The sequence below is a fragment of the Mandrillus leucophaeus genome, unplaced genomic scaffold, assembly GCF_000951045.1.
Source record: "Mandrillus leucophaeus isolate KB7577 unplaced genomic scaffold, Mleu.le_1.0 Scaffold88, whole genome shotgun sequence".
Lineage (NCBI taxonomy): Eukaryota > Metazoa > Chordata > Mammalia > Primates > Cercopithecidae > Mandrillus > Mandrillus leucophaeus.
Window position 1 is genome coordinate 5,554,150 of NW_012109585.1, and position 15,817 is coordinate 5,569,966.

General features: G+C 44.1%; 2 protein-coding genes across 7 annotated transcripts; one reads left to right on the forward strand and one right to left on the reverse strand.

Moving 5' to 3' along the window:
* Positions 1–5,734: 5,734 nt before the first annotated feature.
* Positions 5,735–6,857, reverse strand: LOC105531338 (cytochrome b-c1 complex subunit 8). Of its 2 annotated transcripts, none has more exons than XM_011969253.1 (3): positions 6,733–6,857; positions 6,384–6,550; positions 5,735–5,933 (listed from the first exon to the last, which is right to left on the reverse strand). In XM_011969253.1, the coding sequence occupies exons 2-3, from the start codon at positions 6,535–6,537 to the stop codon at positions 5,839–5,841; spliced, it is 249 nt and encodes an 82-aa protein (XP_011824643.1). In that variant the 5' UTR covers positions 6,538–6,550; positions 6,733–6,857; the 3' UTR covers positions 5,735–5,838. The 2 variants fall into 2 exon arrangements, with proteins under 2 accessions (XP_011824643.1, XP_011824644.1); XM_011969254.1 differs by having other exon boundaries at positions 6,729–6,783.
* Positions 6,535–12,230, forward strand: GDF9 (growth differentiation factor 9). Of its 5 annotated transcripts, none has more exons than XM_011969250.1 (4): positions 6,541–6,821; positions 7,945–7,980; positions 9,033–9,276; positions 10,856–12,230. In XM_011969250.1, the coding sequence occupies exons 3-4, from the start codon at positions 9,144–9,146 to the stop codon at positions 11,824–11,826; spliced, it is 1,104 nt and encodes a 367-aa protein (XP_011824640.1). In that variant the 5' UTR covers positions 6,541–6,821; positions 7,945–7,980; positions 9,033–9,143; the 3' UTR covers positions 11,827–12,230. The 5 variants fall into 5 exon arrangements, with proteins under 5 accessions (XP_011824642.1, XP_011824640.1, XP_011824641.1 ...); XM_011969251.1 differs by lacking the exon at positions 6,541–6,821 and adding an exon at positions 6,841–6,906; XM_011969249.1 differs by lacking the exon at positions 6,541–6,821 and adding an exon at positions 6,864–7,232.
* Positions 12,231–15,817: the final 3,587 nt, after the last annotated feature.

Here is a 15,817-nt window from a genome sequence, read left to right on the forward strand (position 1 = left end):
AGATCCTCCACTTGCTTAGACGGACTATCACCCTAATTTGCAGCAGTTCATCTCACTAGTAAAATGAAGACCCAGCTGTGGAAAGTTCAAAGTCTGGCCACCTGCCCTCTCAGGGGAATGGCTGGATGTGAGACTTACTTGGACCACAGGTGATGAATAATTATAGGTTTCTTTTTGTCTTTAAGCACATGCAGATGAGGAGGTAACAAGATCTCCTAAATCAGAGGGAGAGCTTGTGTAGTGACTGTATTAAGCGCCTTGAATTATGGGCTTTCTTCCCAGTAGTTGAGTGGGGCCTTTCCTTCCGGCAGATTCAGGGCAGCAGGCATAGGGATGAGATATCTCCAAAGCCCAAAGCATCCATCAGTTGAAGTAGGAACTGCTGCAGATTTTTTTTTCTTTTTTCTTTTTTTTTTTTTGAGATGGACTCTTGCACTGTCACCCAGGCTGGAGTGCAGTGATGCGATCTCAGCTCACTGCAAGCTCTGCCTCCCGGATTCACCCCATTCTCCTGCCTCAGCCTCCCGAGTAGCTGGGACTACAGGCGCCCGCCATGACACCTGGCTGATTTTTTGTATTTTTAGTAGAGACGGGCTTTCACCGTTTTAGCCAGGATGGTCCTGATCTCCTGACCTCATGATCCGCCTGCCTCAGCCTCCCAGAGTGCTGGGATTACAGGTGTGAGCCACTGCACCCAGCCCACTGCTGCAGATTTCTAGACCAAGGGAGGACATGTATCTAAACCATGAGTAGTTATGGGTATTAGTGAAATGACATGGGCATTTTAAGTTTGAGGGGAAAGGTGTGAATTCAGAGTAAGGAGATTCATTGAACTTTAGATCTTCCTATGACCTGGGAGGATAATAAGCTTAAGACAAATACAACAAATTCTTTCTGCCAGGCATCACACTGAAAACATGGCTAATACTTCTTCCCAAGGGCCGTCTCATCTTCACACGTTGGGTATTTGGGTAAGAACCTGCTTGTTCCTTTACCCCAGGAAAAAGTGGAGGAGATGCACAACAGCTGAAGGTAGAAAAGGATGGCCACTGACTGGCTTCTTGCCAAGGGAGAAGCAGATGATTTGATGGACCTCAGAACTGGAATTGGGCAGGATGTGACCACAGATCTGACTGTCCTGGTTCTAGTCCTCTCAGAATCATGGAGGGGGATGCCACTGCATGCACTTTAGGAACATTGAGAAGAGACCTATATACCAACTGACCAGTTGAGACTAGTTATCTGCTCCCTCCCTTCACCCCTGAGCTTGGATACTGGATGATCCCAGACGGGGCCTAACTGGGAACTTTTGTTGGGAGGGGAAGTGGCTAAGTGGTGACCTAGTGAGCATTGGGTAAGAACACAAATGTGATTAGATAAGCAAAGGACTGAACAACGTGATGTCCTAGAGCCAGTTGGGTCTGTGGCCTCAGTGCCAGCCTCCCCTTTACCAGTGTAGAGTGACGTGCCAAATGGGATTTGGAAACTGTTCATCCAAAAGATGAATTCTCCACTTCTCCATTTCTGCCTTCCTGTACTTCTAGCAGGATCAAACTAGCCTGTTGTGTTAATTTGTAAAGCCGATAACACAGGGAAAGAAAGCTTGAGGCCCTTGCCCCTTTGTGTGTAGGGGGAAAGGACCATTCATCTTCATGAGTGTGACAACACTGCAGAGGACTTTGGTTCAAGCTTCTATGTTGTATGCCAACCTCTCCCCAAAAGAAAAAATCCATTAGTCACTGTTGAAGGAACCACTGTTGGGGAAGGGGAAAGTATTTTAACATATGTCTACGTGAACTCTAGTTGTTTTAGTTAAGTATGGCACAAAAATCAAACTCAAAGCAACATCCGGGCAGCACTTAGCTGAATTGACAGCATTTGTCCACAGATATCCCATACTTGAGAGACTGGGAAGGCCTGTTCTTGAAATTTAAAAAAAAAAAATTCACGGACTCTACAATCTAAGTATTTTGCTCAGTGAACTACATGCTCCTTATCCAATAGAAAGGCCTAAGTAGCCTTTAACAGTTTCAGCTATAAGAAGATAGAATGCTTGACTGGTAAGCAGTAGCCTGGGGTCTACAGAGTGCAACTGCCCATAGGCCAGCCCTTCCCCTCTTTGGGCTTTAGTCTCCTATTCTGTCACTTTGGGGGTTCAAATGATTAATTTACAAGAAGAAAATGAGACTGAAGCAGATTTGATAGCCGAGAGCTTGGTAACTCTGGATACAACTCTCAGAGATTTTATGCTTCTGAGGCAAATGCTTAGGATGAAATGGGAGAAAGAGGGTATAGCTACATGAGCAGCTGTTTGAAACACATTCCAGGTCGATCACTGGGAGTTGGCAGTAATTGGAAACTTTTTGCTGTCCCTAAGCAGAAGATGCCTAATAAAAGATGAAAGACTCTGAAATGGAAAAACTTTACCAGGTAAAATTTCAACAAAAGGTCAAAGTGTATTTGCTTTTTTGCTAGCTGGAACTGGCATAGACTTTTGGGCCTACCCTAGGCCTGCATTTTGAGGACTGTTTGAAAACTAAAAGAGCGAGGGCATTCCTTTCACCAGACTCTGCAGCCCATAGATTAAAAACGCTTGTGGGGGCAGGAGCATGTGGAGAAAGAAAGGTTAAATGGAGCAAGTGGTTGTGCCAGAGTAGCAGGTAAGGGATCCATACCCAGGATTGGAGGCTCCAGATGGAGCACTGAAGCCCACAGCAGTTGCCCATCCTTAAAAGGCTTTACTCAGGTCCTCCTCTGAGGACTTACGCAAATAGAATGTCCCCTAAAATGATCCCAGATCATGTATAGGAGCACTGAGCGACTAAAACTCACCACATTCCACACACCCACCACCTCAGCACTCCTGCTACACAGGTGAGATCCATTCCTCCAAGCTTAGAGAGGGAAGCCCTTTGATGAGACACAGGCTTAAAGCAGACTAATTTCATCCAAAGCAGAAACTCAACACCTCACAGGGCTTACGGCACAGTCATGTCAGTAGAGCACTCCAGGAATAAAAAGAATAGGCTCAATGCCTAGTTTGGGCTGAGAAAATGGCTTTCAATCTTTTGAGCTGGTCTCTCCAAAGGAGTCAAAGAACCAGGGAGAAATAGTCTAAGTGTAGAACAAGGCGAGCAAGATGGGAGAGGGTGGCCATCTACCCGGCAGCTTGGGGCAAACACCAGAGGCAGAAAGACATTAACGGCCTCTCAAAGCAGTGGTCCTCCCCTGGGCTGTGAACTTTTTGAAGCTATGCACTGTAAGGATGGGTCCACAGTTTTCATCATTCTCAAAGAAGTCTATGACCCAAATACGTTGCAAGACCTGGGAATAAATCTGGACAGAGAAAAATGGGAAAACTGGCCTGTCTTTTGGGGGTGGGGTAGAAGAGTTCCTCAGTTAGTTGCCCTATGTTAAGCCCATACCATCCTGACAGACCTTGTCACTCATTTCACCATCATCACAGCCCAAGAACTTTATAATATTTCCATGTTATGGGTGCGAAGCTTAAGGCTCATGAAGGTAGGTTTCTTCCCTGTATCACATAATGAGGAAGTGACGGGCTAAGAGGACAAGCCCAAGATTGTAAGACTCAGCCTTCTCCCCATATCCTGCCTCACAATGTAGTTCATCTTTTAGGTTTTGTTTTGAAGTCTCGCTCTGTCACCCAGGCTGGAGTGCAGTGGCACAATCTCTGCTCACTGCAACCTCCACCTCCCAGATTCAAGTGATTCTGCCTCAGCCTCCTGAGTAGCTGGGATTATAGGTGTGTGCCACCATGCTGAGTTTATATTTTTAGTAGAGACGGGGTTTCACCATGTTGGCCAGGCTGGTCTCAAACTCCTGACCTCAAGTGATCCACCCACTTCAGCCTCCCAAAGTGCTGGGATTATAGGCATGAGCCACCGCATCCAGCCATGTTTTGAAGTATCTTAACTTTTGATTCTTAACAGGCAATAGCAGTATTTAGGATAATAAAGATACAGTCTGGCCAGGCACGGTGGCTCACGCCTGTAATCCCAACACTTTAGGAGGCCGAGGCAGGTGGATCACGAGGTCAAGAGATCAAGACCATCCTGGCCAACATGGTGAAATGTCATCTCTACTAAAAAAAAAAAAAAAAAAAAATACAAAAATTAGCTGGGTGTGTTGGTGGTGTACGCCTGTAGTGCCAGCTACTTGGGAGGCTAAGGCAGGACAATCACTTGAGCCCGGGAGGCGGAAGTTGCAGTGAGCTGAGATCGCACTACTGTACTCCAGCCTGGTGACAGAGCAAGACTCCATCTCAAAAAAAAAAAAAAACAGTCTGAGTCAGAATCAAAGTTGCTGCTAGCAGGAAGAGTTTCTAAAAACAGATCTCAGATCTCAGATCCCATGTCATGTATGGTACTGACTGAGCTATGACAACTCATCATATTCCACATACCCACTACCACAAGTGAGATCCATGCCCTGAAGCTTAGAGAGAAGCCTAAGAAACTAGAGGCATAAAACTGCCAACCACACCTACCCCCACCATCTGCCGGTGGGCGAAGGGAAAATGGTACCTTTAATACCAAAAAGATAATTTAAAGGCTTTAGATCAGGGGTAAACCTTTTTTCATAAAGGGCCAGAGTAAATATTTGAGGCTTTATGAACCACATACGGTTGAAAACATTGTTGGCTTCCTGGCACAGAAACAGAAAACTGCTGTGGAGGCCAAGAGATCACCTCATCCGTTTTATAGCTGATATCCCTTCAGGCTAAGGCCCGCCTTAGGAGGAAAGGCAGTAGAGCAAGCTTGTCCAACTGCAGTCCTGGCAGCAAGCGGCCCAGGATGGCTTTGAATCCCACCCAACAAAAATTTGTAAACTTTCTTTAAACATTGAGGGTTTTTTTGCAAACTTTTTAAAAGTTTATCAGCTATTGTAGTGTTAGTGTATTTTGCGTGTGGCCCAGGGAAGCCAAAAGATTGGACACCCCTGCAGTAGAGCATAGCTTTAAGAGCATCACTTGAGTGCAAGACTCCACCATTCACTGCTGTATAATTTCTGGCAAATTACTTCATCTCTCTGTGCCTGTTTCCTCATCTGCCAGATGAGGATACGTTAAAGGTGCTTGTGAAGTTTAACAGTTCATTTGTGTAGCTAAGAAGAGTATTTGAGGCCTGGAGTGCCATGGCTCATGCCTGTAATCCCAGCACTTTGGGAGGCGGAGGTGGGCAGATCACCTGAGGTCAGGAGTTCTAGACCAGCCTGGCCAACATGGTGAAACCCTGTCTCTACAAAAAATACAAAAAATTAGCCGGGTGTGGTGTCTTGCACCTGTAATCCCAGCTACTCTGAGGGTGGGGCAGGAGAATCGTTTGAACCCAGGGGGCAGAGATGGCAGTGAGCCGAGATCGCACCACTGCACTCCAGCCTGGGTGACACAGCAAGACTCCATCTCAAAAAATAAAAGTGTACCTGACACATACTAATTACAATATAGTTACTAGACTTTATTGTTGTTATGGGAGCAGAGGGCCAAGAACCAGCACTCCCCATAGCCCATGTCACCCACAAATGGTTAGCTGCAGGAGTAGCTGCAGCTACTTTCTTGTAGATTATGGAACAAAGGGCGAGCTCTGCTCTTTCACCAAAATCCAAGACCAGGCAAAACTTAAAGACTCATGCTGAGGAGGCGCGCTTCATTAACTTGAATATTTAGTGGTCACACAGGATTCTACTCACAAAAATGTAAAATCACAACAGGGCAGACCATAGGAAGTTTATTGTGTCTTTGAGACACTACAATGCAGACTCCTCTTCCAGAAAAAGGTCTTTCAGAGACAGGGAACCGTCATCCGGATGCATTGCTCATTTGTCATTTTCATAGGCAGCTGGATTCTTCCTCTTGGATTTCTCGACCTCTTCAGTCCCCCATTTGTAGATAAGATAAAACACTACAAATTCTTTAAAAATTAAGAGAGTAAACAGAGCACATATATAAGACATATAGAAGAAAAAAAAAGGTCTCAGTCCTGTTGTATTCTTTAAAGTATACACTTAAGTAGTTCTTAGCATATCCAAGGCCGTGCAACTATCATCACTATCTGCTGCACGTTTAATTCAAAGCATTTCACCACTGGTAAGAACTCGATAAAGATGACCTCAGAGGAACACGCTGGAATCACCCGAGTGACCTTGGGCCAGTCATTTCAGTTCTGTAACTCAGTTTTCCCCGTGTAAGATCGGGAGGATAATATGACCAGCTCAAGGGCGGTCAGGAATATTCAACGAGAAAGGTGTGTACGGCAAGTTACAGAGCGCCTGCCCGGCCGCCAGCGCTCAGAGGGGAGACGCAGGGACTGCTGCTGCTGCTGGGGTTCAGCCTCCCGCTCCCACAGGCCCAGGGCACTCACGCGGCACCATGCGAAAGAAAGACTCCCGAACGCGGCGCAGCATGTTGGGGACTCCTTTACTGAAAACGTGCGGCACGGCGCGCTGCTCGAAAGGTGACAAGCTGTAGGTGATCACATGCCGAATCCGCGTCAGATTCCCAAACTCGCGGCCCATCGTGGCAACGGCCCTGCAGGACCGAGAGCGGACAGGAGCTTGGCTCGCTTTCGCAAAGCGCCGCAGTCCCCGCGGCGGTCCGTCCCCAACCCCAGACTCCTGCCCCTGGACTCCTTATCCTACCCCAGCCCAGCGGGGCGCCCATAGCCTCTCAGGGTCCACCAACACTGCACAACCAGCCTCCCACTCACGCACAGGTGTTACCTCGCCCTCCGCAGTCACCGAGCCGGTTGACTCTTTCGTCACTTCCGGCAAGATTGGAAGCGGCGCTTGGAGGTCGTGAGGTAACTTCCGGGAGATACCATTTTCCTGCTGTCTCTAAGGGGTGATGCCTTTGTCCCAGAAAGAAGTGGCCTGACTGGGTGACCCGTAGGTGGGCGGTGCCTTGGAGGCCCCGCCGAGGCCGGTGGGGTGGAACCTAGCGGAGGACGTCGGGGATTGAACTGACTTTGGGGGACAGTGGACAGGCGGAGGCGCTCACACTTCTCCTCAGCCCTCGGCCTTCCTGTGGAATCCCAGTCAGGAAGCGGCCGAATGCGGGAGGCGGGTGAGGGAACAACGAGGTGACGAGCAAGGGGTCTGCCGACCTCGGGGCCCGCGCTGGCCAGGAGCTTGGGGCCTGCGAGTTCTCCCAGCTGTGGACAGAGCGCCTCTGAGCCCCGAGACCGGACCGCCCCACAGCAAAGGAGCACGAGGTTTTATTTAGCCTTGGCCAGTAACTCAAAGGGGGCTCTTGTTATTTTCAAGCCATCAGCGACCCCAGCACCACAATCAGGGACACACATCTAAGGCTTCTCTTGGTAACCTCTGTTTTAGAGTCCACTGGCAGGCTATAAACGTTCCCAAGAGATAATACAAACGTTTCCTCAAATTCAGCCACAAAAATAATCAAATAATCGTCAACTGATGAATGCTGAGGCCGCCTCGACAGCAGCCAGCGTCCTCCCCAGATGGTTTGCGTGGGGTGGGGGGTATCACGATGCCCCAGTTCTTTCCTCTCCCCACGTGAGAAGCAAGGAACGTCGGGTGAGAGGCCTTACTGTGTTTTCCCTGAAGTGCATTCTGCTTGATGATGCTGGTGTCCTGTACAGCTTGCCATGAGGCGTCTGTCAGTGTTGTTAATGGAATTGCTGGCCATGTTTAATCGAGGACTAAGCTCTCATTCAGCAGCTGGGTGTGTTTTATAACACTGCTTACGGCCCACGGAGGCTCGGCAGGCAGTCAACTTGTATTTTGCAGACATACCTTAGTTTTCTCATATACGTACTGACAAACTGGCTTTGTATCTTGTACTATGTGGGTTGACTTTCTTCCAGCATAGTCTTCTTCGGGGTGGCGCTGGATATCCCCTCATTTCAGCTTTTCATGGTGCTCCTTTGCCTCATTTTTTAAAACCATAATGCCTAGGCTGGTCTCAGCTCCAAGGCAAGAACAGAATTACAGGTAAGGACAGAAATATTGTAGCGAATTCTACGACCATTTGGGTGAATAATAATAATAAAAAAACATTCATTTATTTTATAGCATCTGCAAACATCCGAAAACCTTTCAATCAAAGTATGTATAGATGAGTGTGCAGACCACAGTAAGGACATCAAGTTGTTATATTTAAAATTAAGTCAAGGTTAAAGGCGATGTCCTCTTTTAAGAACATTGCAAATAAAATTCCAGTACTCCAAGTACATATTCTGTACCCAGCCACCTGGAAGGACTGAGAAACCTAACGGTTTTCTGCTCTCTGGAACTTCTATGCCAGTTGTGACTTTCTCACCCCTCAAATTAACATGCAGCGAATAATTACATATTGTAAACACCTGGAAGTGGAAGGGGCTGTGAGGATAAATTGAGAGGAAGAGTAACCTAATACCATAAGTTGCATACCAACAGATCTGAGTATCATCATGAATAATTGGTTAGCTTTTCCACATGCCTCAGAAGTTTCAGCAGGCACCTTGCAAACGTCTTAATCCAAATTTCTTTAAAAATGAGAGATTTTATTTAAGATAATTCCTCAATTTATCTTAGACTTTCAGCTACATAGCTAGTCCGGTAGTATAACAATAACAGGTTTTAAGAAATGCCAGGGGAAAAGAGAGGAAAGCTAAATAACCAAATAAATCTGTCTCTAATGAACTAATTGGCTAAATAAGGTGTTATCAGCTGCTCGATATACAGCTGATAAAAATCATCTTCAGCTAGGCATACTTGAGGCCTGATTACAGAAGCAACCCTAGTCCACCCACACACCTGAAATTTATTTAAAAGACTAAGCTAGGCTCTTCCTGGCTTTTAGGAAGAGGACTGGCATGGAGAAATATGTTCCTCACTAGTTCTCCCAGGCCATGGCGCTTCCCAACAAATTTCTCCTTTGGTTTTACTGCTTTGCCTGGCTGTGTTTTCCTGTTAACCTTGGTTCTCAGGCTTCTGGGGGAGATGCTCAGATTGCTGCTAGTGCTGAGTTGGAATCTGGGGCTACACCTTGGTCCTTGCTGCAGCCTATAGATGAGAGAGACAGAGCTGGCCTCCTTCCCCCGCTTTTCAAAGTTCTATCTGTTGGGCGAGGTGGGGCACCTAGGCTGCAACCAGACTCCAGAGCTTTGCACTACATGAAGAATCTCTATAAGACATACGCTACCAAGGAAGGGATTCCTAAATCCAATAGAAGTCACCTCTACAACACTGTTCGGCTCTTCACCCCCTGTACCCAGCACAAGCAGGTTCCTGGAGACCAGGTAACAGGTATGTAAGAGCAGATTGGTTAACTGGGTGGAGGGAAGATGATAGACACTTCTGCATTTCAATTACAGAAAAGAGCTGAGCCTAGTTCCTTGAATTGCATTTTATTTTGCATAAAACTCAATATCCAGTTGAAACAAATTTGGGACTTGAGCTTATTGTTTCTTCCTAATGCTCTCATTGGTTAAGGTGGGCTAATATGATGGAATTTTAAAGCAACACCAGAGACTTAATGGCTTTCAGGGCTGAGGGGAAGTGCTGCTAGAGAATGTTAGCATCTCTTTCTAGTCCACCAAGCTTTTGGCCCAGGAATGGGCCTTAAACTTCTCTTACAGCTATTGGTGTGACATGTTAAATAGGGTATTTTTCTCGTTTGTTACTTTCTGTGAGAGAAAAGCTTAAAGTTCCCATTTGGAAGAGTCAGTGCTTACAAGAACAAAGTATCAGTCCACAGTTTCACTCAGCAGTTGGGTGTGGTGCTTTAAAAAATTATAACGTAGTGAAACCCCATCTCTACTAAAAATACAAAAATTGGCTGGGTGTGGTGGCGCATGCCTGTAGTCCCAGCTACTCGGGAGGCTGAGGCAGGAGAATCGCTTGAACCAGGGAGGCAGAAGTTGCAGTTAGCCGAGATTGCACCACTGCACTCCAGCCTGGTGACAGAGTGAGGCTTCATCTTAAAAAATAAATAAATAATTCTATCTACTAGCTCTTGATTTAAAACCATTCTAACTCAACAGGGTAGTTGTATCTGCTTAAAACCCTTTCTCCTTCCTTAATATCATATTTTAATGCAGTGGTTTTAGAGCATCCGTTTTTCCTCTCAAGTGTTCTAAATTAACTAGGACAATTACATTGTTTTAAATTGACTTTCTTCACTAGGGCTTAGAATGTCATCTTAATAAGTCTGATAAGTGTTTTTATTATGGTTTTCCCTCTAGAGACTATCCAAGAGAAAAATACTACTTTCCTTATCAGCTGCTTCTGTGTTTGGAGCAAATTGCTCAGAATGAAGCTTCAGGCTGAGCACAGTGGCTCATGCCTGTGATCCCAGCACTTTAGGAGGTTGAGGTGAGAGGATCGCCTGAGCCCAGAAGTTCGAGACTAGCCTGGGCAATATAGCGAGACCTTGTCTCTACAAAAACAAAAAATTAGCTGGGCGTGGTGGCTCATGCCTGTAGTCCCAGCTACCTGGGAGGCTAAGGTGAGAGGATCAGTTGGTCCTGGGAGATTGAGGCTGCAGTGAGCCATGATGGTGCCACTGCATTCCAGCCTGGGTAACAGTGAGACCCTATCTCAAAAAAAAGAAACTTCAGAATGTAGTGCTTCCCTGTTACTTTAATTCACCATCAAATCTGACTTTCTGGAGATAAAATGTCCAGTATGGTTGCTAGGAATTAGTAATGGTACCAATTGCCTGCCTTTTCTGTATTAACCCCCATTTTTTTTTTGAGGCTTGAGAAAGTGGGGGAAAAGAGAAGGGAGAAAGCATAGCATATTACGAAGTACTATTTCTTTGACTTGACTACCTGTTATGTTGACTCATATTCAAGCACTACTGGTAGATTATTTTTCTTCTTAGGAATCCTTCCATCAGTGGACCTGTTATTTAACCTGGATCGCATTACTACCGTTGAACACTTACTCAAGTCAGTCTTGTTGTACACTATCAACAACTCAGTTTCTTTTTCCTCTGCTGTCAAATGTGTGTGCAACCTAATGATAAAGGAGCCAAAGTTTTCTAGCAAGACTCCCCACAGAGCTCCGTACTCATTTACCTTTAACTCACAGTTTGAATTTGGAAAGAAACACAAATGGATTGAGATTGATGTGACCAGCCTCCTTCAACCTTTAGTGGCCTCCAACAAGAGAAGTATTCATATGTCTATAAATTTTACATGCATGAAAGACCAGCTGGAGCATCCTTCAGCACAGAATGGTTTGTTTAACATGACTCTTCTGGTTCCCCCGTCACTGATCTTATATTTGAATGACACAAGTGCTCAGGCTTATCACAGGTGGTATTCCCTTTACTATAAAAAGAGGCCTTCCCAGGGTCCTGACCAGGAGAGAAGTCTGTCTGCCTATCCTGTGGGAGAAGATGCTGCTGAGGATGGGAGATCTTCCCATCACCGTCACCGCAGAGGTCAGGAAACTGTCAGTTCTGAATTGAAGAAGCCCTTGGTCCCAGCTTCCTTCAATCTGAGTGAATACTTCAAACAGTTTCTTTTTCCCCAAAATGAGTGTGAGCTTCATGACTTTAGACTTAGCTTTAGTCAGCTGAAGTGGGACAACTGGATTGTGGCTCCGCACAGGTACAACCCTCGATACTGTAAAGGGGACTGTCCAAGAGCAGTTGGACATCGATATGGCTCTCCAGTTCACACCATGGTACAGAACATCATCTACGAGAAGCTGGACTCCTCAGTGCCAAGACCGTCATGTGTACCTGCCAAATACAGCCCCTTGAGTGTTTTGACCATTGAGCCCGATGGCTCAATTGCCTATAAAGAGTATGAAGATATGATAGCTACAAAGTGCACCTGTCGTTAACAAATGGTCCTCTTAAAACCTTGAGCCTATTTGGCACAGTAACTACTGTGTGCCTATGTGTGCCTTCAAGAGAAAGCTTCATATATTAAGTGTCTAAATGCAGCATATGTTGTGTAAAGAGGAACCTGTGTAGATTAGTACCTTCTATGGCATCTATCAGGATAAAGGGATAACATCAATTGTTGCTACAGAGCCTTTTTTTAATTTCCAAATTTAAATGAAATATAATTATTGTGGAGAACTTTACATTTTTTTCCTTGAGCGATTTCTTTCTTTTCATAGGAGTCTTATTCTTGATAGAGAAACATCCTTAATTAGCATACATCCTGGATGGACTTGCAGCTATAAATTGGCAATTCAGATTGCTGTAGTCTTAATGGAAGAATAAATTTCTGTCAATGGCATAAATTTTGTGTGTGTTTCATTAAAGATTGCTTTTAAGTGATCATTTGTGGGAGAGAGGAAGTGTCTAAAAGCTGGCCAGAGCTCGACTTTTGATTCTTTTTCAGGGTGAAAGGGAGGCTAATGTCACCAAAATTCTCATGAAGTTGAGACTCACTAGGACTAGAGAGTAGGCAGTATAACCCATTTCTGTTGCTTTAGTGTGATTGGTGAACAGTATACTAATTCTCCTTGTTAACTAGCATATATAAATCAATCGAGTCACATAGAACAATATAACATTTGCCCCCCTCATGGAAATTGCCTTGCATGTTTTTCCAAGAAAATCTGTGTAAAAGACTTTGTAAGTATATTTTTTTCTTTATATATTTAAAACCTCTGACCTTATGAAAGGAAGCCAGGGAAGGTTTTTTGTTTGTTTGGTTTTTGCTGATTTGCTTAGCTCCCTCCACTCCACCCCCACAGGTTTTTTTTCCAGCTCAATTTAGAACTGTTCCTACTAAGCTTGCAGTGGTGACTGGTTATGGTACTGACTGGGTCTTGTGTGGATGCTAGCGTTTTTATGTAGGTTTTCAATATATCTATTTTGAGAGAGTCCTGGAGGCACAGAGGTAGGGTTGATATTGTGATTTTGTGTTTTGAGTTTCTAAAACCTTGATGTATAAACGAAAAGTAACTCCTAGGTGTAATAAGTACTTTCATTCTTGTCAATGATCTTTTTTGGATGCTATTTTTAGCTTCATTAAATATGCACATACCATATGATTTACCCATTTAAAGTGTACATTGGTTTATAGTATATTTATAAACATAGGACACCATCACCAGCGTCAATTTTAGAACATGTTCATCACCTCAAAAAGAAACTCTATACACTTCAGCTATTACTCCCCTGTCTCCCATCCTGCCCCTCTCCCAGCCCTCAGCAACTACGAACTTGTTCATAGGTTTCTGATTCAGGACTTTCATATGAATGGAATCATACAATAGACTGGCTCCTTTCACTTAGCATGTTTTCAAGGTTCATCTGTGTTGTAGCATATATCAGTACTTTTTTCTAGTGACTGTATTTCATTATATGGCTATACCAAATTTTGTTTATCCATTTGTCGGTGGACATTTGGGCTGTTTCCATTTTTTAGCTCTTACAAATAATGCTGATAAAATTCATGTAGAAGTTTTATTTCTTTGGGGTACATACCTAAGAGTGGAATTGCTAGGTCATAAGGTAACTCTACATTTAGTCATTTGAGGAACTGCTAGACTGTTTTGCAAACCAACTGTACCATTTTACATTCCCACCAGCAATGCATGAGGGTTCTGATTTCTCAGCATCCTTTAAACACTCATCTGACTTTTGGGGGATGTTTTTATTTTTATTTTCTATGGGTATGTAATAGTTGTACATATTTATAGGGTACGTGTGATATTTTGGTATAAGCATACACTGTGTAATGAACTTACTCTTTTATTCTAGCTATCCAAGTAAGTGTGAAATGGTATCTCATTGTGGTTTTGATTTGCATTCTCTTGATAACTAATGATGTTGAGCATCTCTTCATTTGCTTATTAGCCATTTGCATATCTTTTTTAAAGAATGTCTATTAAGGCTGGGTGTGGTGGCTCATGCCTGTAATCCCAGCACTTTGGGAGGCCGAGATGGGCAGATCACGAGGTCTGGAGTTCGAGACCATTCTGGCCAACATGGTGAAACACCATCTCTGCTAAAAATAAAAAAAATGATCTGGGCATGGTGGCACATGCCTGTAGTCCCAGCTACTTGGGTGGCTGAGGCAGGTGAATCACTTGAACCCGGGAGGCAGAGGTTGCAGTGAGCCCAGATTGTGCCATTGCACTCCAGCCTGGCAATAGAGCGAGACTCTGTCTCATAAAAAGAAAAAAAAAAAGTCTATTAAGATCCTTTGCCCATTTTCTAATTGTTATATGTTTATTGAGTTGTAAGAGTTATATATTCTAGATATAAGTTTCTTACACATTTTCAAATATTTTCTGATTCTGTGGGTTGCCCTTTTGTTATTTTATTGTAAAATATATATAACAACATTTTAGTATCTTAACTTTTTTTTTTTTTTTTTTTTTTGAGACAGAGTCTTGCTCTGTCGCCCAGGCTGGAGTGCAGTGGCGCGATCTCAGCTCACTGCAAGCTCCGCCTCCCGGGTTCACGCCATTCTCCTGCCTCAGCCTCCCGAGTAGCTGGGACTACAGGTGCCAGCCACTACGCCCGGCTTATTTTTTGTATTTTTAGTAGAGACAGGGTTTCACCGTGTTAGCCACAATGGTCTCAATCTCCTGACCTAGTGGTCTGCCCGCCTTGGTCTCCCAAAGTGCTGGGATTACAGGCATGAGCCACTGCGCCTGGCCACTATCTTAACTAGTTTTGAGTATACAAATCAGCGGCATTAAGTACATTCACATTGATTTCCAACCATCACTACTATCTCGAACTTTTTCATCATTCCAATCTGAAACTCTACCCATGTAGAGTTAAAAAAAAAAAAAAAAATCCCAACCTGGGCAACAGAAAGGGTTTTGCAATGTTACCCATAAAAAAAAAAAAAAATTCTCAGCCTGGGCAACATTGCAAAACTCTGTCTCCACAAAAAATACAAAGATTAGCTGGGTATGGTGGTATGAGCCTGTAGTCCCAGCTACTCAGGAGGCTGAGGCAGGAGAATGGCATGAACCCGGGAGGCGGAGCTTGCGATGAGCTGAGATCGCGCCACTGCACTCCAGCCTGGGCGACAGAGCTAGACTCCGTCTCAAAATAAATAAATTAATTAAAAAATCCTCATTTCTTTCTCCTAGTAACCACTATTCTATTATATCTCTACAAATTTGCTTGTTCTAGGTACTTCCTATAAGTGAATCATTCAGTATTTGTCCTTTTGTGTCTGACTTCACTTAGCATAATGTTTTCAAGGCTCATTCATGTTGTAGCATATATCAGAATTTCATTCTTCATTAAGTCTGAATAATCTGTTGTATTCATACCACACTTTGTTATTCATCTATCAATGGACACTTGAATTGTTTCTACCTTTTAGCTATTGTGAATAATGCTGCTGTGAACATTGGTTTACAAATATCTGTTAGAATCTCTTTCAGTTCATTTAGATCTAATCTTAGAAATGGAACTGCGGGATCACATGGTAATTCTTTGTGGCTGTGGCATTTTACATTTCTACCAGTAAATTACAAGTATCCTAATTACTCTACCTCATAGCCAGCACTTGTAATCTTATTTGCTTTTTAAGTATATATATTAGCCATCCTAATGGCCATGAAATGGCATCTCATTGTGTGTGTGGTTGTTTTTTTATTTTGTTACTTTTAGAAAGTAAAAGAATAGTTACTCCATAGGCAGAGTAGCTTCATTGTGGTTTTGATTTGCATTTCCCTAATAATTGATGATGATGGGTATTTCTTCATGTGTTTACTGACCATTTGTGTATCTTCTTTGGAGAAATGTTATTCAGAGCTTTTTTTTTTTTTTTTTTAGTTGGAGTCTCTGTCGCCCAGGCTGGAATGCAGTGGCACGATCTCAGCTCACTGCAACCCCCACCTCCCG